General features: G+C 37.4%; 1 protein-coding gene across 1 annotated transcript in view; it reads right to left on the bottom strand.

Annotated features, from left to right (window-relative positions):
- Window positions 1–15,951, bottom strand: part of HEPACAM2 (HEPACAM family member 2) — a 30,342-nt gene extending 14,391 nt beyond the window's left edge. Inside the window, exons 1-3 of the mRNA XM_090287851.1 lie at window positions 15,768–15,951; window positions 8,084–8,434; window positions 3,987–4,271 (exon numbers count right to left, since the gene is read on the bottom strand). Of these exons, the coding sequence (XP_090143977.1) occupies window positions 3,987–4,271; window positions 8,084–8,434; window positions 15,768–15,846 (715 nt within the window). The 5' untranslated portion in view covers window positions 15,847–15,951. The remainder of the gene's footprint in view (window positions 1–3,986; window positions 4,272–8,083; window positions 8,435–15,767) is intronic.
- Window positions 15,952–23,714: the final 7,763 nt, after the last annotated feature.

Raw genomic sequence — 23,714 nt, 5'->3', positions numbered from 1 at the left:
TGAAGGCACTTACTTATGTTGACAACCACATTTAATCTTTAAAGCAGTCATATGAAGTAGATCTTATCATACCCATTATAAGATGAAAGAAGAGATACCTAGAAGATTGATTTTGCCTTGGTCACAGCTATTACATAGCGTAGCTGGGAATTTATTTATTTATTTATTGAATATTTTTGTAGAGAATAAAGTTTTCGTTCACTTTTCAAGAAAGGCGAGGGGCGTGGTGTGGAGAGAGACACCAGCTGGGACTTTAAAATACATGCATTTAATTATGTATACTGCCTCTCTAAAAATGTTAAGTGATATAACTTTCTATATGACAATAATTTTTTTGTCTAATATTATTAGTTCTGCAATAAATTATTGTCTAATTAGATATCAATTGTGTACTCAGCTAATCAAGCAATCAGAAGTCATTTAAACTTTTTGGGTCTCATTTTTCTCACCTTTACTATTAAAAGGTTGACTGGATGGCTGGTTGTTAAAGTTCTTTTTACCTTTGAAACACCATGATTCACGTTGTACTAAAGCTATTTTAGATACTGTCAAGTCAGCCTCCCACTTGCAGATTCCCAGAGTAGTTCTCTATTATATCAGCATTTTTTGACTAATCTGTCATTGGGGAAACAAACTTGCTGAGATATAACAGAAACAATGCAAAACGTGAATTACATTTACTTAGGGAACGTACACTTTACACATATTTGCTTCCTAAAGACACACAGACATCGGAAGGAAACCTGTAGATCAATGTGTATATATGAGATGATCCTGCTTTCAGAAAGCAAACACAGAAGTTTGAAGTAACAAAGACCTGGAGATGGGGCATTAAAGTGAAGAGAAATGAATATCTCTTTCCTGTGTCTGCACTAGACCCCTGTCATACTGTTCTCTCATTTCAGGCTGTGATATGGATCTTCACATCTTTCTTCTATTTTCTCTCTCTCTCTCCCTTCCTCTCTCCCTCCCTCCCTTTTTCCCATATAGATCTACCATCTTTCTATCTTTTGCATGCTACACATTGCTTATAATCTGTTTTCTTCTTAATACATTATGATGTTATTTCCTTTTTATTAGCAGTTCAGGCTGACCATCCCTTTACTTTGAGGTATAGCCTAGTACACTACTCATGGGAATGAGCAATCCAATTGAAGACATTTAGAGTGATTCAACCAAAGTGGCCTCTGACATTGAAGATGAAAGCAGAAGGATAATTCTGACTTTGAACTGTGGTTCAGTTTCTCACCTTTGGCAGAGAATTCCCAATAGAAATGAACCCTTTGCCTCAGGAATGGCTGTTTACTAAATGACTTATAAAATCACATATCATCTGCTCTCTTTAACAATTTATGGCTGGGCAGGAACACTCCCTAAATTTTCATCATGATGCTGCCTGCCACTGTGCTTGGGAGCAGATGGTAAGTATTTACTGTGAATGACCTTTATATTTTTCTTTAATTTTTTTTTATCACTTAGAGTACTTCCCTGTAGCGGTGCCATATGCTACACACAAAGTGCCATAGTTACTGGGTTATTATTTACAGCTGGAGCTGGAAGGCATCTATATTTCATGAACTGCAAGTAGCTATCTGTCTGAATTAATGGCTTGACATTGTATTCCACCAGGACCAATACCAGATTATGACATCATATCTTCATAAATATGTGGTCAATCTTGATAGATTTCATTATAATTTTTTTCTGCCAAAATAAAAAATAATTCCTGTTTTCTTGTAGGAAGTTATCAAAGATAATATAAGAAAGAGTTGATGTGAAGAAACTCTTTCCATAGAGAAAAAGAAAGTATGTTAAATTAAAAGCTGGTAATGGTTAGGGAAGAAAAAAAAATTTTAAAGTATCTTTCCAATTTTCTCTTTGCAGGTATCTTCTAAATGATCCAGGCTTTCCCTAACTGCTTGCTGCCATGTTGCCAATTGTATTGGCATAGTTTTGGCTCAAAGGAAAAAAGAGGGGAAAAGGAGCTAACGTTACTGAGTTCTTCCTATGTGTCACTCACTGACTTCTTTATACCTAAAATTTCACTCAATCCTCTTCATCCCTCTCAGAATGGGGAGAGTGTAGATAAGGAGATGAGGAAACAGATGCACAGAAAGGGGCACAACCAGGCATTTAACCCCAGGAGTCTGAATTCACAGCTGAGGCTTATAACTGTTGCGCTACCCATTGAACTCGCCAAAGGACAGATGTCAATTAGAGCATGTACTCAAAACAAAATACAATCAAGTTTTCTAGTTAACAAGGGATGATTCTACACAATCTCACTTCTGTTGTCTGTCACTATGTTGAATGATGGTTCCTTGGGATTAAGATTCAGTAGTTAATATCTGGTTGGTTTAATACCTTATTTTGCATTTTACACTTTTTCCACATGAATCCAAACAATTTAGACCAAACAGGAAAGAATAATGTAAGGATGTGTCTACATAGCCCTAAAATTGATTCACTTCTCTTGCATCTTAAGTAACTTGAATGCTTAGGTATGCACTACTTGGAGTTGAATGGGAGTTTTGATTCATATCAGAATAACATTATTCAGTCAAAAATATGGCCACATAATAAGTAGACTGCACCAAATCTTATATTTTCACTTCAATTCAATGCTAGTAATGTATGTAGCCATAGTTTATATTTTCTTTATGAATCTGTTTCTCAGCAGATATTATTAGAATGTTATCTGAATATAGGTTTATGTAAAACTACTGAATACTAATAAAACTAGAAGTTCAGCTATAAAAACAGTACCATTGTTAATGATATTATTACAGCTAATGATCGTAACAAATTTTATATAATTTGCAGTGAATGGTGTTTTGGTATTCCTTGGTGAAAAACTATAATTTTCTTCTTTGGCATTCTTCAATAAATTTCCTTCTGTTTCTCACTGAAGGAACTGGTTCATCCATAAGACACTGAATTATGACTTTGCGAGGCTTAATTCGACCCTTATGGTTCAACCAGCCGACACCTCTATTCTCATGCCACAAGGGTGAGAAGTCTTTGTCATCAGTCACTTTTCTTGTGTACATAGTGCTGTTGTAGCTATGCTCTAAACTACATGGCACCTGATAAGAAGACTACCCAGTGGGATAGACCATTGGTTCTCAAATAGGGGAGATTTTGCCTCCTTTCTGCCACTCCAGGGAACATCAGGAATATCCAGAGAAGCCAGGGCTACTGTTAAACATACTGTATGTATCCCATAACAATGAGTTGTTCAGCCCAAAATTCACTAATGTGGAGGTTGAGAAACTGTGCAAAGCTAAAATTAGAATGCAATATTAAACATGTGAGAGTGGGTGCTATGGAGTAGAGAGGACTGTGTTGAAAATACAATCAATGAAGAGAAGGGTCTTGTTTGGGATGATGTTATGACATGAACTGAAGAGTTCATGAACTTAACTCTGTACGTGAGATTAAGTAACAAGAGGAAAAAAAAAAACAAAGAGAATTGATATCTGAAATAATTACTGTTCCCTGGGAAATGGAATACCTTACTGAGGAATAATTAAGTCTTCTCTGACTATGCTTCTTCCTACACCTTGACTCTAAGAATGGAGCTGAGAAAATGGGTGGAGAGAACAGCCAGCCTCGGAACCTTCTTTCTCCCTTTGGTCAGCCACAAAGCACATCCCTCTCCTAGTCTAAGGTGACCAACTTTTCTTCTTTGGGGATGAATAACTTAGAATCTTCCGCATAGTTCTGAGTTCTTGAAATGAAGTTCCTATTTCCACTAGAAATAAGGTCACAATGCACTAAGTCACAAAATGTATCCTGAAAGGTCCCTGGCCAGTATTTCAACTTGAACTTCAAGAAATAAGGTGGTACAAGTAAATATATTTCATGATAAGACAGTGCCTAGGAAGTGTGATTACAACTGTATCACTTTAATAGTCTCTGAGACTACCCACCCTTGTGAGAACTTCCCAGAGGAAAACTTAAGACTTTTTTTTTTTTTAACTTACAATATATGGTGGGCATAATGATGTCACTTTCCATCTCACTGACATGGTTCTTCACCAGGCAACTGTAATTCCCAATGTCGTCTTTGGTCACTGGAGCAATATGAAGGATGTTGTTTTGGGGAGAAAAGGAGCTGGTGGAGCTGGTATGGACAGGTCTCCCATTTTTCAGCCACTGGTAAACCGGCCGGGTGCCCTCTTCCATGAGACATGTCAGGGTCATATTTCCTACATGCTCCACAGCCCCTGAGGAAGGCTGAATCTGTACCATTGGTTTTGTGACAGGATCTGCAGTATCAAGAGAGATAAATGATTTTTACCACCATGACATTATAATAAACATCTATGAGACCTCTCAAATATTAAATCCTGGGGAAATCATTCTATAGTTTTATACATTGTAACTGTAGACAGTTTAGGGAATAATTAAATGAGAGAATTAAAAAATTGTGGAAATTGCAAAATAATAAACTATAAAAAAATCACTTACAGCAGAAATAACCACATCAAGAATTTACTTGTCAAGGATTTTCTAATGAAAACTTTTGTAGGTAATGCAGTCAGTGGTAGAGAATATCAGCTACCTTTTTTCCTGTTGGCATGCTTGCCAACACTATAAAGGGATACTCTAGCAGACAAAATTAGGATGGTTAGGCCCCTCTCTTGATCTGTCCTAAGTCCTAAGAGCAGCTGGTGCAAAATATAAAGCTCATATATATTATACTTGTGGAGAGCTGAGGGAAAGTTTTAGAGAATCATATATGTATCAATTATTTTCCTTCTATGTAAGTGAATTAATTATATATTTTAATTGTTGTGCATTTCTGTAGCAACATTTTGTTTGTCACTAACAAACCAACACCTACCTTTCAAAACTAACTCAATCTGAAAATAGGATGAAATGTGTTACTGGGATTACGTCAAATTAGACCTATAGAAGACAAGTCCAATAGAAATTCTTGTTGGAACTTTAAGACCTAAGAAAACAGTTTTATGTCATGAGTCTGATACACTGTAGTCACATAATATCTGTCAAATGAGTAAATTTCCAAGAACGAATATATATTTCTACCCTGAGTTTTAACTCTAAAACTGTTGGATAAATGTGGAAATTACATAAGTACCCACAACGATTTTCAGCAGCCTTCATTAATTTTTGAGGTCCTTGACTTTTTTGATAAAGGACAGTGACTTGTCCAGAGTTACAAAACAGTCAGTGGCAAAATGAAGGGGGCATTAAGTCTGGCAATGTTTCTCTCCAGCATTTTGGAGAGATATGCATTTAATAATCTCCTGTGTATGACTCACAGGGAGAGTGAGATGATACATAAGTGACAGACGATGGGCTCCAACATTAAGATTTCAATTTCCTATCAAGCTTTTAACTGGGGTTGATGTATCTTAAGTAAATCTGTCTTGATTCACAATTTCCTACTGGAAAATATTTATTACAGAACAAACAGACCTAAAACTCCAGCCCAGAGGAGAGAGGAAAATATGAAAGATTAGGAGAAGGGAGTTGAAAGGGCTGCCTGCAGGGCACCTGAGTAGTTCTGAAGCCTCCAGCCTTTCTTGAGATGGGTGCAATCAACTAGCTTGTCCATTTAGTTTAATCTTTTATCTTTTCTGGCCAGAACAAAGGATTTGGAATAGCTTTATTTACATTATTGTGATTTTAAAAAAAATGAGTTGTGCACATTTATTACATCAGGAAAACCTATGTTTCAAATATGTCTGTATGGGGAAAAATATGTAGTACGAGATAAGTCAAAGAGATAACATGTTGAAGTTCTTGTTTGGGGAGAATCCATCATTAGAATAGACATTACTATTGTAATCACATATTTGCCTAAAATAGTGTAACTCAGAGGTGAAAGTTTCCCGAGAAGACTTACTTTTCGTGCTCCCTAAACACTTATTAAGGCTTTTTGGTTGCACTTCTTGAAACAGATCCATTTTTACTACACATTAACAAGTGATGGATGTTCTATTAAAACTTTGGGGAGAGAGAGGATACTACACAGGAGAATTTCATGAAAATTCCCTTTAGAGTTTTCTCCTTTTCTTTCCCCAAATTTGCTCTTTAGGCATCTGCTTCCACACTCTGTGTGTTTGCTCCCCTGAAAATATGCTCTCTAGTCTCCACTCATTTACTCCACAGGTACACACTGAGGACCTACTAATGGCCAGCAACAGGTGTAGGCACTGAGGACAAGGCAGAAAATAATACAGAGTCCTCGATCCCATGGACCTTACATTTTGTGTGGGGAAGAGAAACAATAAGCAAAGAAAAACACATAATTTTAAGTCAGTCAGAGAAAGACAAGTATCATATGATTTCACTCATATGCAGAATATAATGAACAGACTGAAGTAACAAGCAAAATAATGACAGACTCATAGAGAGCAGGATGACAGATGTCAGGGGGTTGGCTAACTGAGGGTGAGGGGTGGAGGGATTGAAAAAAAAAGAGAAAAAACTCATGGACATGGATAACTGTGTGGTGCTTGCAGGGGGAGGGGTCTATGGAGGAGGGTATAGAGGGGATAAATGGTGATGGAAGGAGACTTGACTTGGGATGTGAGCACACAATACATACAGTGCACAGATGTTGTAAAATTGTGCACCTGAAACCTGTATATTTTTGTTAACCAGTGTCACTCCAAAAACCTCAATAAAAAAAATAAAAAGAATATGTTGAGTGGAAGTAAGTGCTATGAAAAGAACTCAACATAGATATTTGCCTGCCCCCCCCCCCCCCCCCGTATTTGGGAGTGAAATTATACTTTATATAAGGTGGTCAGGAAAGGTTTCACAGATAGAGTTACATTTTGGCTGAGACCTAAAGGAAATAGGGGAGAAAACCATGCTATCATCTAGGAGAAAAGCAGTCTAGGTAGAGGGAACAGCACGTACAAAGGTCCTGAGGTGTGAGTGTCTTTGGCCTGTTCTAGGAAGAACAGAGTGAGGTAAATGGAGGTAGGCAATGAGGTCACATAGGTGTTGGGTATGTTGGGGAGACCATGGTGGACATTGTAGGTCATTGTTAGTATTTTGACTTTTATTCTGAGTGAGATAGAAGGCTTTGGGAGGATTTTAAGCCACAGGAGGCAAGAGAAAAGCAGGGAGGCTAGGTGGCAAGCTATTAGGATAGTCCAGCCAGAGGTGAGGGGAGTGTGGAGCAGGGCAGTAGGGGTGGTGGTGAGAAGCAATGGAACTCTCTGCATACTTTGAGGGATTAAATCATGGACTGGATATGGGATGTGAGAGCAAGGGGATGATGGTGAGGGCAAGGTTTTGGCCTAAGCAACTGGCGGAGTGAAATTGGTTTTTACAAAAATTTAGGAGAAATATTAAAAAATATGTTTAGAGGGTCAGAGGATGGAGAGACTGAGCAAAAAGGAAAAAGGACTCATGGACATGGACGACAGTGTGGTGGTGATTGTAGGGGTGGGGAGGAGATGTAAAGGGGACAAATGGTAATGGAAAAAATACAATAAAAATAAATTTAAAAAATTTAAAAAAATGGGTTTAGTGGGAAAAATGTAAAGTTGGACTTTGGACCTAGTATATTTAAGGTATACCACTTAAACACCTCAATAAGGAAAATAAATGTCTGAAAGTTAGCTGACCCCACTCTCACTCAGAGGACATTTCCCACAACTTCTGTTGTTCCTTACGTACGGTCTTTGAGTGGGTCTCATCCTCCCATACACAGTGTGCCAAAATAAAAGTCTTCCTGTAACATAATTAGGGCTCTTCTGAGGGTGCATTCTGCTACTGAGGAAATAAAATTTTCTCCTTCTTATTATATCAACAACTTTATACTTGGTAGTTTCCAGGCAAACAAATAATGTTCTACTTATTGCTTGATTATTTTCAGCTGGGCGCCATGAATGTCCTTTACATGCGTGTCTTGTGCAATCCTCAGAAAGGCCCATGAGGTACCTAATGTCATTTGTGGCCTCACACATTGAGGCTTTGTGGGTTAATTAATTTGCCCAAAGTTGGAGAGCCAGGACCTCAGGCCCAGGTAGTCTAATCACAGTCATGGCTCACTGCCACGCTACCCAGCCCAAGTCACTTAGAGTGGACTCACCATCAACAGTGACTTGTATCTTCTGACTGGCTGATAGGGTTCCATTTCCCTGAATGTTGACCTTCACGATGTAATTGCCTTCATCAGTGAACTGCAGTGGGTTGATGAGCAGAGATGCATTGGGTGGCATCATGGTGAACTTGTGTTGGTATTCCAAGTCAGGAACCACAGACTTGTTCACAGAGCCCAGTAAGTACTGGGGCATCATGTGGTGCCTCTCAAACAGCCATATGATCTGGATGCCTGAGGCTGGAGTGTGGAATCCATAGTGCACGGGAAGGTAGAGGGCCTGACCCCTGATGCCGTGGACAGTGTGTGATGGCACCACCACCTTCAGCCCCGAGCAAGCACCTGTTACAAAGGAAAGGAAAGCAGTAAAGGCCCCGGGCCACATTTCACGGTCCAAAGAGGCAGTGCAGCGAGAACGTGATCAGGTGATAATTCCTTTCAAAGAAGAGAGGCTTCTAGACACTGACCATTCTAGTACCGGTTACTTGTGGAGGTAAATATTTGTCTCTGAAACCTTGTGCATTTCAGAAACTCCACCCAAAGACCATATTGATTGCACAACTAAGGAAAAGCAGAAGTTACTGTCAATGACTGTTAAAGAATAATGGGAAAAGGAGAACTGGGAAAGATTATTAGTTCTAAAGTCCATGAAACCTTTAAAAATTTGAAATTGTGATTATATTAGTGTCTGAGTCATATCATATCCTAATCAAACTATGTGATTTGGGAAACATTGAGGGGCTACTTTCTCCCAAGAATCTTCTTCCAAAGTCTTCTGAAATGGCTTAATAGTCCATTATTGGAAGTTTTCCCTTTTAGCCAAAGCCTTGCCAAATGCAAATATCCCAAAGAGAGTGACATTAAATCATTATCAGCCATGAGCAGTTATTCCAGCCAGAGGCAGGAATCTGGCTGGTGTGTTGGAGAAACAGCAAGAGGCAAAAGTAGATGGAGTAGACAGGAGAAGGAGGAATGTGGTAAGACATGAGGTCAGCAAGGTGGCCAGGGCCAGATCAGGCCATGTCTCTTAGGGTCATGGAAAACCCTTTGGCAATTATTCTCTGAGTGAAATGGGGATGAATTTTGTGAACAGAGAGGGATGTGCTCTTTCTTTTTTTTTTTTTAAGGTATATTCTCATTGCTGTCAGAATAGACAGAAATAAGGGCATGGGAAGGAGTAGGAGACCACTTGGGAGGTGTGCAATCAAGTCGGCATGAGATGATTGTACTGTAGACCAGGGTGGTAGTAAAAGATAATGTGAGGAAAGACTGGTGGTCCTAACAAGTTTGATGACACATTGCAGGTGGGATATACAAAACCAAGAAGAGTCAACAATGATTCCAAGACTGTTTGATCAATTGGAAGAATGGAGTTGTTGTTTATTAATGGAGAACTAATAAATTAATCATTGGGAGGACTGTGGGAAGAACAACTTTTCTGGGGGAAGATCTGGAGTCAGTTTTGGACATGCTCATTTTAGATGCTCATTAGACATCCATGCGGGAATACTGAAAGAATATATGAGGCATGAAAACTTGATTAAAGTGGATTTAAGAGGGAATGAGGGTCCTGGAGGGCCTTGGGCATAGACCTCTGCCCAATGCATAGCCCTGCTGGCTCCTGGCCTCCTAGTTGCCTGGGTTGTTTTGGCCCATGTATTTACTGCTATGTCTGCAGGCTTCTTTCTAGTTTCTGGCACTTAGAGATTTCCCCATCTTTTACCTTGAACCATGATGTATTGTTTTATTTTATCTAGCATTTCTATGTAATTGCAATTGGGAAGAAAGTCTTACTTAGTTTAGGCTCACATGTTGCTGAAGCCCTAATTAAAATCTCTTTGCTTCGAAATCCTCATTTTTAGAAGTAGCAATATGGTACCTACATCATATGAATACTTGAAATAGGGGGGGAAGGAATTTAAATGTGAAGTATTTTGAAGAGTAAAGGTAAAAGAAAGAATGGAAAAGAAATTGGAGACAGTATAGATAACACTTCTGAGGAGTTTTGTGATGAAGGGAAGCAGAAAAATGTTTGTAGCCATTGAATGATGCACTAGAAAAAAAAAATCTTGATGAAGCAGAATGCAGATGGATGAAGATGGAATAAAAATCCAAGGTGAGAAGAGATGGGGATTTGGGCACAACAAATATCTTACAATTGTTATTGAAAATGAAGAATTCATCCAGCTGGCACTAGCAGAGCCAAACACTAAACACTGAATACTGCAGTGGGGAAAGAGTTTATTATGTGTGGCACCACATGGGAGAACCAGAAGCTAATGCTCAAAAGCAAATTATATAGGCAAAAATCACAAGACACAGTGGGTTAGAGCTTCAGGGTCATGTTGGGAGCTGCTTGCTAATAAATCATTTCTTCAGATCTTGAGGACAACTCTGAGGTCTGCTCTGGCGTTCCTCTGTCGGATTCATGCTAAAGGAGCCAGAGGGTCATTTTATCTTAGGCTTCAGAAGTTGAACCATAACTTAGGTCAAGATATTATCTTTAGGTTAAAATGTCTTGTGACTCTTTGTCAAGTCATGGCCATTTTTTCTGGCTGCCTGAGGCAGGTAAGGGAAAGGGCTAAGGCTTGCAGGGAATGCTGTTAAGAAACTGAATAGAGTACTGGGGCTACATATTAATTCAAAATTATACATTAAATCAGGTTTCACAATTTCAATTTCCTCATACACAAAATGATTATCTTCTTTAATTGCTTCCCCTTTTCATCCCTAACTAGGAAGGGAATCTTGAAGCTTTATCTCAGTCTCGTTATGAAAAGCCATCAGTATTAGGAAGGGAAAGGTGTAAAGTCCTGTTATACAATGATTTCTCTGGAGAAAGTGAAAGATGTAGGCCTGGTCCTACCACGTAGGACGTATCAAGTTCTACTGACTGTAAATTTCCCTCTTCCCTTCCCAGAGTGGAGGTGGGAACAAAGATTTCCATGGTTTTGGTCTTTGGCTAGCTGGTAGCAGAGAGTAAGACCCTGGGGCCAGCAGGGAAGTTAGAACAAAGAACTCAGGAGGAGAAATCACAAAGAGGAAGATCAGAAAGGTTAGAAGGAGAAGGAACTCTTAGGAGCTCAACTGAAACTGACTATATGGACTGAAAGTTAGGTGACTCTGTGGGAAAAATAAACATGTGTCTTACAGTCTCTCCTTGTCCTCTGTGTGTATTTGTGGTTGACTTGTAATTTTTTTTTTTTTTTTTTTTTTTTTTTTGATGATGGGCTGTACCTGCACATTCATCTTAGTGATTTGCTCTATAACAAAAGTTACAAAGGTAGGAGGATTTGCTACTGTTTTCTGGAAAATGCAAGAATATTAAATTTGAATCTGCAGAAGAAAAAGGAACTGGTTGCTGGGATTCTAAGGAGGAGGTAAAATGGAATGCAGAAAAGGAGTAATGGTTTCTGTAAGGAAATCATAAGAGAGAAAAAAGAAGATGAGAGAATAAATCTGAGACTTGAAACAGTGATGCCTGAGATATGTGAAGCAGAGGCTGGTGGAAGGGAATGAAGCTCTTGAAGTCATAGATTTTAGAAGGACAGTGGGCATTTGAATGAGGGATCAGTACAGGAAAAAATTCATTTCAGTACATGTGTTATCTGCATAAAACAACATGCATGTACATACGGGTCATTGAAATTGGTGCTAGGAAGGTCCTGACAAATTCCTGGTAAGCAATAATAAAAACTAGTTTTTAACTACCTATTATTGTTAACTTCTGTAAAATGTAATTTCCACCATATTTATTGTGTGTTTCTGTCTTCTTTTTTTTCGTGAAGTGCACATTATTTTATGAGGGTTTCATCATTCACTCCTCATCTTGGACTCTTTTATCCCATTTCCACCATATAGTCTTTAATCCATCACTTGCAAATTGCCTTGAAATAAGGAATATCAGGAACCTGTTCTCTAAATTTGCAGAGAAAGACTACTATATTTGATATTTTGATAGAGTTAAAAATTTACCAAATGTGAGATCACAGTAAAGGACACACACTTGGGATAAAAATGGGGATTGATCAATTATGTGACCTTAGTAGTCATTTTCATTTTCTAGACCTCAGTTTTCTCCTGTGCAAAAAGGGGGTGATATTAGATGAGCTCTAAGTCCTCTCTTACTCTTTATGTTTATGTTCTTGACATTCTGAGTTGCTTTTCTCAGGGTAGCAGTTAGTTACCTTACAGTTGAAAGTGAAGGGCCCATATTTAATTTAGAAATAACACAAAGAATTTTGAAGTATTGAATCTCAGGTTTTAGTCCACTTCATACATTGCCAATACCTGGACATGCTTTAATGAAGTGGCAATTCGGTGTTTGTTACCAAGGACTCAAGGGGCATGGTGGGAATTCACATCATTGCCTTGAGAATGCCCTGGAAAAGCTTCATGGCCACTGGCATAGAACTTAGTAGTTGCCTCCATTAGTGAGCCGTGTGGTCATCGATATACAGGCCCATTTAACACACTTCACAGCTCAACCTAGAAACCATTGCTGACTGAGATGGAGCTCAAGATAGCCTGAATGCAGTTCTGGCCAGTCTGTTCTTGTCTTTTGGGGAAGTCATTGCAAAAGTTCTTGTCCCTGCCCCTCCTCCCCTTTTTTTGGAAAAGAATAAAACACTTTCTGGTCTACATTTTTTGTTTTTGTTTTTGTGGTTGCAGTTGAAAAAGATGAATTGAGATTGTAATATTTTGAAAATAGTTGGGAAACACTTTATTACTGTGGAATGCCAGTTTTTCAAGAACAGAAATGTTGGTGACTTTTGGATCTTCAATCAGAATGTTGAATCATAAGTATGAAAAGACTGATTAGAGAGTCTGTGACTGGAGTTATGAGAAGCAAATTTTATTTAATAAAATATTGCATATGAATATTGCAGTCCAGGTAAAAATGAAACTACTTTAGCAGAAAATAACATTTTATATGGCACTTACAATATTGTTTAAGGAGGGTGAACTAATTCTTTGGGCCATTTCAGAAACTGCATCACATAATAATACCTCAAATAATATATTACCATTAATATCTCTGCATATACTCAATGCTTATCACATCAAATAATATGATATCATGTCATTTGAAATTTTTAAAATACATGTATGACAGTGAGAGTATGTAGCACAGCTGTCACAATAGTCATTTGCTTAGGTTGCTTACACCATTTTTTATCAGCTAAATTATAGATAGCAAGTTATAAGAATGTCATCAAGCAATAAAATTTTATTTCAGTCACCTAAAATCTTTTCATTTTGCAGGGGAGACATGAATCTATTGGTATGATACAATCCTTGCTTGTAGTGAACTTTGGGGAATGAACAGATAATTGAATGCTTCCTTTACATCTTAGGGACACATACGCTCTTGCCATTGCTATATTTCCCCCTACAGATGTGATGAATTCATGTGTCAAACAGCAGTTTATTAACTTCTAACAAATTAGCTTCATTTTGAATATTTTTCAGATATTCTTTTCTAGTTGTATAAGAAAACCTAAAGGACTAAAACTATTGATTTTAGAAAGTCAACCTCTGTATGAACAAATAAACTTCAAAAAAAGGTAAAAAATTGATGAAATTCTAACTTCCTTTTGATATTCCAAATATTTTGACTTAAATGAAAATTTATTTCATTATTATTATAGATTAACTAATACTTTTTGAGTATAAAAAGGAAAACATACACTTTTTGCATATAAGACATACTATTCTGGTGAAACATTGTTACTACCATTAATAATCTAGCATCAAAATTAGAGCAATAATCTCCAAAATAGAGACTCCCTTAAACAGTGTAGTAATAGCATTTTATTTTATTTAAAAATATTTTTTTTAGCAATAGCATTTTAAGGGAATGTCCAGTGTCAAAGAGCACCTGAAGTCATACTGTAAAATTTATCTAGGTTTCAGAAACAGAAGACTCCCTTGATGTTGAATATAAACATCAAACTTTCACAAAGTGACCTCTGGCTGTAGCTCAAAATAGTTGGCATTTGCTTCCCCATCATCATGTATGATATTAGCAAGCACAACACAGCTATTGTTGACTGAAAATAAACTTTTGTGTATTTAGAGAAAAGAGAAATTATAAAGTTTTACTTTAAATAGACTTTACAAACTACATTTTGGGCTTCCGATTTTTAAGTTTTTTTTAAAGAAAAAACAAATAAATAATTCAATATTTAAAAAAAAAAATTCCCACATTACCTGTGGTCTTTACAACAAACTACCAGTTGGAAAAAAAGTAAGTTTTTGTCAGAGACACTTAAGGGACAATAGCTGCTTTAACTACTTAGGAACATGCTATTTCTCTAAAGCATATTTAAGTTGAATTGCTCAAGTGAATTGTCTCCAAGGTCTTCTTCAAGCCAATTACAAAAGCATTACTTATAAAATGACAGCAGTCCTACCTGTTGTTATAAAATTAATAATAAGTGGGCACTGACAAACAGAATACTTTCAAATCACAGAAAAATATGCAAAGAGAAAAAGCCAGTTACGGCAATTGTTTGATTTTTCTGAAAAGAAAAAAATCTGTGTAGGTTTGAATTTGACAACACATATACTGGAACAATCACAAATATGGAAAACTCGAGCACTTTTTAAAAATTTACAAATTGTACATTTCAAATATGCGGGCTATATACAACATTAGGTGTAAATTTGAATAACAATCTCATTTGCTATAATGAAATATAATGGTGAAAGCAACGCTCTAAACTACTGAAGAAAACTAAAACTTAAATTGCCCATTTATCTAAATTGTTCTTAAAATTTAAGACTTAGAACAATGGGGGAAAATGGGACAACTGTAATAGAACAACAATAAAAAAAATAAAAAAAATACTAAAGAATTAAAATCTTTTAAAAATCCCTATATGTTGAATGTAAACAAGAAACTAACCTTGACTTTTAAAACTAATAAATAGGAAGACTGAAAAAGAGACCATCCGGTGAAAATAATGATGACATAGAGACAGTGGGCATGTTGGAGAAAGACTCCTTTAAATTCTAAGGATGAAGAGATTGAGGAAAAAATATTCAGGTAGAGAAAAAAATGTTCATAGGAAGAGACGTTAGGCAAAAAGAAAGGCTGAAGGCATTTTGGAGACATAATAGCTTTTAAAACCCATTTCTCCCTATTGTTTATAAAATATTTTGTCAGTTTGGAACTTCATCTTTTCCCACACTTCATAAGATAGGTACTTTAAAATGAAGTAGAGCTAATAGTTTGCCACAATATCCTGAATAAAGACAGGAAAAAACCGTTTTCATAAATTGTTCTGAGTTTCACTATAAGCAGTCACAAATTCATGGCCTCTAAGAATATTTGCCAAAATGCAATGTACTGAAGACTATTAAACCTATATGTAAACTCTCTAAAAAGAAGACATTCACTAGGTTTTTAGAATGTCTTAACTTCCTTAATGAGTGCTATTGACAATAATTGTCTTTCTAAGAAAACAATAACCATCTATTTATTGAACCTTATTTCTCCTAAATGTTCCTGCTTCTATGTTGGAACAAAGTGTGTTATTGTTTAAAAGGTTCCGAGCTGTTCTTCAATTATCTGAGTCAATCTACAGCCTAAAGCAAATATTTACCTTAAGCCCACAATTGGAAAAAAAACAAAACAAAACAGTTAAAACACAATCGTCCAGTGTCTTACCTAAGAGAAGGAGGTATATTTTGCATTGAAGGACCCCAACACTACTGCTGAAAGGCTCCATGAAAGCATCCTGTCCCATGTATACGGTGTCCGGTTCGTAGTGGCAACTTGGTTCATGGACCAGCAGCTGCTGGTTTATTTGCTAGGGAAATTAGCAGTGAGGTAACAGTCCCTATCCTGCCTCTTGCTTCTGTGATTTGAATACAGAATGAATGTGTATACAAAGGATACAGGGAGTGGGAACACCTGTTGTATGTTCTGCAAGAATATGGGCTTATGACTCTTAGAACAGCTTCTTAGCAGTTATCAGTAATTGTCAATATATTTCATGAGATATTCTTAGCTATTAATGATTACATGAAGGAGAACATCCTTTTGGGTGACTATTGAAAAACGCAATGCTTTCATAATGAAAGTATATTGTGAAATAGTCTGAAAAAGTAAAAACTGTTCTCATATCATTCAAAACTATGCCATTATTTTGAAATTAAAATATTCCTTCAAAAATTGAACTATTTCATAGAGCTGCTAACCAGTTTAAATTATCATGAAGTGAGTAAGTAACATGTAAAAGTTATACCAAAGAATCAAAACAGAGCCCCTAAATACCTTTAGAAATATATTTTTTCTATATAGTATTTCCTAGTAGAAATTTCTGCCAAGATTTTACTGAATCTATGGATTCAGGTTATTTTTAAAAGCAAACCACAGGTGTGTTTCTAAGTAACACTGAATTACGGGCTGGCATAGTTATAATGAAAAGCCTATGCCAACAGATAATATCTGAGGTCACATTTTCGCAGCTGAAGCATAGAGGAAATGAACCAATGGGCTGGAGGAGATCTTACCACTGCTGTGATGTCTGGGGCCACAGCTTTTCAGCCTGGCCTCTTCACTGCCATGGCAGCAGGCAATCTGAACATTTCTGCTTCATTTACTAAGTTATAAGTTAACCCTCATTTCATTTCATTTCATTTCTTGTAAGAAGCCTCCAGTCCAAGCCTTCCACTATGTAAAATAAAAAGTCTATAACCAAACCTGCTTCAAATCAAGCAAAATTCTTTGCATAAATTATTTTTAACAATAAAATTATTTTTAACCATAAAAAGTCACTAAAGAAATTCAATGATAATAAGTAAGGAAGAGTATTCCTCAAGTGCAATTAAAGAAAAAAAAAAGAAATGATAGTTATTTTAGAATCCAAGTGTGGAAACACTTTTGGCATTAAGGCTCCCAACTCTTCCAGAAGTGCTTCTATAGGCAAGGAAAGTGACTCTTGCAAAATTGAAGCCTCTTCAGAGGTCACTTTGATCTCTCCATGCTTCAGAAAAATGGCAAGAGCTCCGCCCTCCCCCTAGTTAATTACTGTACCATGACTTTCTATGTGTTTGTACATATATCTCTTGCAGTACATATTTCATTAAATTCAATTTTATTGCATGTTTATTTTCCCTCTGGAATCCTTGAATACAGACCAATATAATTCATTTGTGACTCCTCAGAACCTAGCATAGTGATTAACTAGTATTTTTGTTAAGTGTATCCCTAGAAACAAACTCTAAATGCTCTTTAGCCCATGTCTTCTGATTCTCAGTTCATGCTTAAGAAATGTATATACATTTTAATATTGGGTTACAAAAAACACGATTTGGAAAGTAACATGGCAATTTTATAGGTTTCACATAGACTACCCCTCATATTTTTAAAAGCAATATTAATCTCTAATTGCCTTTATTAAAATAAGCTCTTTCCAGTTTCAAACCCAGTGCTGGCACATTATAAAGTTTCTTGGGTCCTACACAAAATGAGAAAAAGAAATACAATGTAGTGACTTTTTCCTAATCTTAAATTTACTCAACTTAAAAGAGTAATTTTTATTGAGTTTTTTTTGTTTCTATTGTGTTATATTTAAAAATATCCTTTTTTTTTGAAATAGGTGATAACAGGTGCTATGTAAATAAATTATAAGTTGTTATTAAATAAACAATATTACCAAAAATAAGTAATTGGTAAATAAGTGACAAAATTACTCAAATTTAATCTTTCACGTCATGGCAAACATTCATAAAGTGCTTCATGAAGTGCTACCTAGCATAACCATGACAAAGCGCCCTCTACTGGCAGATGGTAGGTATGAAATCTTACCTGCTGGAATAACATAGTTCCTGAAATCAGGATGTTTACACAGATAATGTTAAATTATAACTTCAACTGTTTTAAATGTGCACATGATTGTTAAAAACAGTTTAAAGTGTTTAATAATTATAAGAAATTTCCCACCATCAATGTCTTTCATTTAACCTATAACCCACTGGGGAACTGCGCTCTACCATTCTATTCAGGAGCATGTTTATTGATCTCAGTTATAGTTGCACTTAAAATGAAAAAGCTGTTGAATCTAAAAAAAGTTTACAATAGTCCCTCTCTATATCGTGGTTCACTTACCGCGGCCTCACTGTATTGTGGGATTTTAAAAAATATTATATTTAATTATTTATCACGGATTTTTCGCTATATTGCGGGATTTTGCAGTACTGTATATGTAAGTTTTTAAAGTTACATAGGTTTAAGAGTATAGAATAAATTTAAGGTTCCTACTTCGCAGGGGAGTCTAGAACATAATACCCACAATAAGTGAGGGGATGCTGTATGTCCATGGTGATTAAATTTCAAGCAAAGCAAAGAGCCACTGGGCATAGTATGTTTGCGGGGAGGGGAGAAAGAGAGAGAAAGGTTGGTGGGAAGGTTCAGGGTTTTTTGTCATCTCTCAAGTCACAGTATAGTTTACTAGTTTTAATAAATCGTAAGTAGGTCTGGTCTTGATTTATAAAGCAAACAGTCTGCTACACTCATTGCAAACATCTACATTCTTTACTTAGGAGTAGCGTATGAGTAATTCGTAATGGTAGGAACAATTGGGAAGTAGAGGTGGTGAAATGACAAGTTAATGCAGAACAACAGGGACTAAGAAGAACTGAGAAAGGAAGTGCTGTCTTATGTTGTAATTAGATCCTAGGAGAAAAGAGCTGGCTGTTAGAGGAGGCCATTGCAACCACCTCTGCCTGTGCTGTAGTGCACTTCTCTGTAGTTATACTTACAATGCTGCCTCCTAGAAACCTGGGTCTACTGATATGGTTGCTAACTGACTACGCAGCAAACATCTTCCTTCCTGGGTCCCTTTCTAGGTCACTATTTTTTTTTTTTTTCTGGCAAGTATTCTGTTTTCTGCTACCGCTTGCTCAAGATGTATAGTCACATCATTTTGCAGAGGTCACATCTTTCCACTGCTTTGATATTTACAGGATGATTAGAAACATATCTTCTTAATTAAACCAGGATCTCAGCTTTTATTTAAGCTTCCAGAGGTTCCTCCTGTTTGAACCATCAGAAATATGCCCTTATTCTACTTTACTGCTAATGCTACTGCCCCAAATCAGATCAATTTAGCTCTTAGACCTGATGTTCCAATTGCAAAAATGGGGTCAGCACTCCTTTACGAAACAACAATCATCCAGCTAACTTTCCTCAAGACTTGTTGGAAGGCCATCCATACTTTCCACTACGATGCTCTGGCCTACCACTAACAGCCTTCAGGCAAGGGTGCAGGTCCTAAGTAAGTCTTTTGTGTGTATTTTTGAAAAATGGAAATGAAATAATATGCTTCACCTTTTTAAAAAGTGCTCTTTAAGGTCATAGTTTTTATGGCAGTTAAAAATTCATCATGTATGGCTCAAATATGTTCTGTAGTTAGGGTATGTTGAATTAGAAAATAGTTTATTTAGACAACAGCACTGATTTACTTTACATGTTTTCAATATTATTGTCGCAGCCTTTGAACTTTTAGAAGGCTGACTTGTCCATTTCTTTTTAGTTTATAAAAACTAAAATAAAATGCATAGTATTAGAGTAAAACAAAGTTTTAAAGCTTTCTTGCCTTTTTAGGGTCAGCTAGGCACAGAAAATACCCATTCCCCTAAATTTGACCAATGGGGAAAAAAAACAAATACACTCAATTAAAAAAAAAAAAAAAAGAAAAAACTTTTTTTTCTTTTCTTTTTGGATTTGGATCTGGGTTTGGATCTGCTTTCTAGTTCTGGATCAATCTCTACTAAAATGTGTGGCCTCAACTTCTGGCCAAGATGGAGGTGTAGACAGACATGCTGCATCTCCCTCCACAAATAAGAAGGAATAAAACTACCTCAAAACTAGAAACAATCAGAAGTTCCAGAAAATCAAACTGCATGGAAGTCCAACAAACAAAGATATGAAGAAGAAATACTCATCCAGACAGGTAGGAGGGGTAGGGCCGAGGTGGAGAGGTGTGGTAGCGGCGGCAGCAGCGGTGGCATCGGCAGGCCGGCAGAAAGCGCAGTCACATGTTTTCAAAATCAGGAGGGACAGCTGGGGAGCATTCCCAGCACCTCACTGGACCTCAAAGCTCACGATCCCAGCACTGGGGAAAATTCAAGCCTCATTGCTTCTGACTGTGCAGACCAGTGGGGGTTGGGGTAGAGGCAGAAACTGCTGGTCTCAGCAGAATCTGCTTGTTTAAAGTGCTCCCACAGTCTTAGAATGTCTGCAGACCCACCCACTCTGGCAACGATGGCCAGGGCAGCACTTGAAGGGTGCCAGTCTGGTGCAGAAGTGTGAGAGGTGCCTGGAAAAGGGGCGAGTGCTGGGAGGGCGGCATTGTTCCCCCTCAGATCCCTCCACCACATACGGCACCACAAGGTGAAACAGGTTGCCCTGTACTGACGAACCCCTAAGGCTCCACCCCTTACAATGTAACAGGAGCGACAGCTCTACCTGGGACACAGAGGCAAACACACACAGGAGCCTGTCAGAATGAGGAGAGAGAGAAGTATGGCCCAAAACGGGGAATGGATCAAGGTTCCAGTGGAAGAACTAAGCGACGAGGAGATAGCCAACCTAACAGATGAGGAAATAGACAACCTAACATATGCAGAATTCAAAACATTGGTGACAAAGATGCTCACAGGCTTGACAGATAGGCTTGAGTATGGCAAATGCATGAGGGAAGAAATGAAGGCTATGCTAAGAGAAATGAAGGAAAATCCACACAAAACCAAAGGTGAAGGAAAGAAAACTGAGGTTCAAATCAATGATTTGAAACATAAGGAAGAAAAATCCAGGCAACCAGTACAGAATGAGGAAGCAAGAATTGAAAAAAATGAGGAAAATGACCCGAATTTTGCAAAGGAGATGGATATACAAGTCTGGGAAGCATGGAGGGTCCCAGGCGAGCTGGACCCAGAGGGGACCACACCAAGATGCATCATGATTAAGATGCCAAAGGTAAAAGATGAAGACAGAGTCCAGGGGACAGCAAGAGAGAGGTGGAGAGTTGCCTACAGAGGGGGTGCCTATAGGTCTATCAGCTGATTTTTCAGAGGACACTTTGCAGGCAGGTGGGACTGGCAATCAGTATTCAATGTGATGAAAGGCAACCTGCAACCAGGATTATTCTATCCAGCAAAGCTATCATTTGGAATGGAAGGGCAGATGAAGTGCTTCCCAGACAAGGTGAAGCTAAAGGAGTTCATCATCACTAAGCCACTATTATATGAAATGTCAAAGGGACTTACTTAAGAAAAAGAAGATAAAAACTATGAACACTAAAATGACAACAAACTCAGCCCTGGCTGCTGTGGCTCAGTGGATTGAGTGTCGGCCTGCAAGTCAAGTGTTGCTGGTTTGATTCCCAGTCAGGGCACATGACTAGGGTGCACGTCAGGTCCCCAGCTGGGGACACGAGTGAGAGGCAACCACACAGTGATGTTTCTCTCCCTCTCTTTCTCCTTTCCCTGCTCTCTAAAAACAAACAAACAAATAAATAAATTATTTAAAAAATAAAATGACAACAAACTCACAACTATCAACAACTGAATCTAAAAAATAAAAACAAAATCCAACTAAGCAAACCAGAATAGAAACAGAATCATAGGTATGGGGATCATTTGGAGGGTTATCAGCTGGGAGGAGGTAGGGGGAGAAATGGGGAAATGGTGCAGGGACTAAGAAGCATAATTAGTTGGTACAAAATAGGGGGAAGTTAAAAATAATATAGGAAAGAGTGAAGCCAAAGAACTTATATGCACAACCCATGGACATGAACCAAGGCAGGTGGGATTGCTGAAGGGAAGTGGGGTGCTGGCAGAGTGGAGCAAAGGGGAAAAAAATTGGAACTACTATAACAACATAATCAATAAAATATACTTAAAAAATAAAATAAAATGTGTGGCCTCATCAGCTTAGATGGATACATTTTCCCATTTCATGTAGAATGGATTTGAAAGGCAAGAGCCAGCTGCCTATAAGAATCACTATATTTTGTAAACACAGAACCCCCCAAAGAACAATAAACAGAATGATAGCACACTCCTCCAGTGAATATAAATGTTCAGACTTGAAAACTGCTGGATTTGTTTTTCAACAAAATTGTAAACTCCTTGAGGACCACAACTGTGTCTTCCCATCTAAAGTGCTTCCTATTCTTTTGCCTTGTGCCCGACAATTGACCAATGTTTACTGAACTGGGTTTTAGTTTACAGTTTGTATGCTAATATGATCAGCAGTTTCTGTTTCTTTTGATGCTTTCAGGAACTTCTAAATCTGAAAGGCTTCCACACACTGAGAACTGTCTGGCAATTAAAATCAGAACAGGCAAAGAAAAAAAAAAAAGAGCTAAACTAGCATTGTCCTAAAGTGACTGGAATTTCTTTATGTGGTTAACAATAACAGAGTAAGAGAAGGGCATAGGTAAACATAAAATTTCAAAAGGAATTTCTAAGCACAATTATAGAAGTGTGTACAGGGTTATGTGTTGGAGCAGAGAACTAGGTAGAATCATGACTGTAATACAGCACAATTGTAAGGTGCTTAACAATTTATAAATTGCATTTACTTGCCTCATCTCCTTTATCCTTACAAAACCCTAGGTCAAATATTACAACTTCCTTAGTAAAAATCAATAAGACTAGACTCTGAGAGGTCAAATAATAAAATTCCAAAATTGAAATTAGCTATATTAGTGTTCCCCAACCATCAGTCATTTCCAAACCACATTTATTATTTTTGCCATAACTGACTACCTAATATTTTTCATTTTTGTGTCACACTTTAACATTTCTTTTAGTTGTCTTAAGAAATATATTTGAAAGTATGGGTCTGGTTATTTTTTCCCTAATAAACATAGAATAAAAATAAATAAAATAAAAAAATCATTGGAACCAAGTGTCAACAAAGAAACATCTAAACCAACAGAGAATTTTTTATGTGTTTGTTTGAAGCCAGACTGCCAATTGCCAGGAAGCAAAATCTCAAAGAACTGAGAAAATGCTTCAGAGAATGGTAGTTTTACAGTTTAGCTTGAACATCAGAATCAAAGGAGGAAACCTAAGGGGGATTACATGAAATCCATTGGTGGTAGATTAAGGGGATGAGATAGAGTGGTGGGTGATAGTAAACAATGAACATTTACAGCACAGAGACATGGCATTCAGGGAACAAGTTAACAATGAGGGGTTCTGTGATCACATGCTGTGGTGCCCGGGGTGTGCCCTGAGGGCTCTGAAAAGGGTATTACTCTGACATTCCAAAGGTGTGTTATCTTAGGTGCAAAAGGCAATAGACAGAGGCTCACTTAAAGTAAACAATGACCTTTCTCAAGAAAGCTACAGGCCTAGAATGTGACTACCTGACCAGAGACCTTTCACTTTGCAGGACAACGCTCAACCAACTGAGCCACACAGGCCAGGACTATGGTTAGGGTAGTAGGTGGTGAGGGCTGTAAAAGAATTCACAAAGAGAAAGAAGTGTAAAGAATAAATTTTTTATTCACTCTCCAAGAAAGGAGAGGGGTAAGGTATGAAGAGTCACCAGCATTGAGGGGTAGGGGCTTTGAGCTTTTACTGGATTATAATTGGA

The sequence above is a fragment of the Furipterus horrens genome, unplaced genomic scaffold (assembly GCF_987537825.1).
Source record: "Furipterus horrens unplaced genomic scaffold, mFurHor1.1.pri manual_scaffold_9, whole genome shotgun sequence".
Taxonomy (NCBI): domain Eukaryota; kingdom Metazoa; phylum Chordata; class Mammalia; order Chiroptera; family Furipteridae; genus Furipterus; species Furipterus horrens.
This window is presented reverse-complemented; position numbering and strand designations above follow the sequence as displayed.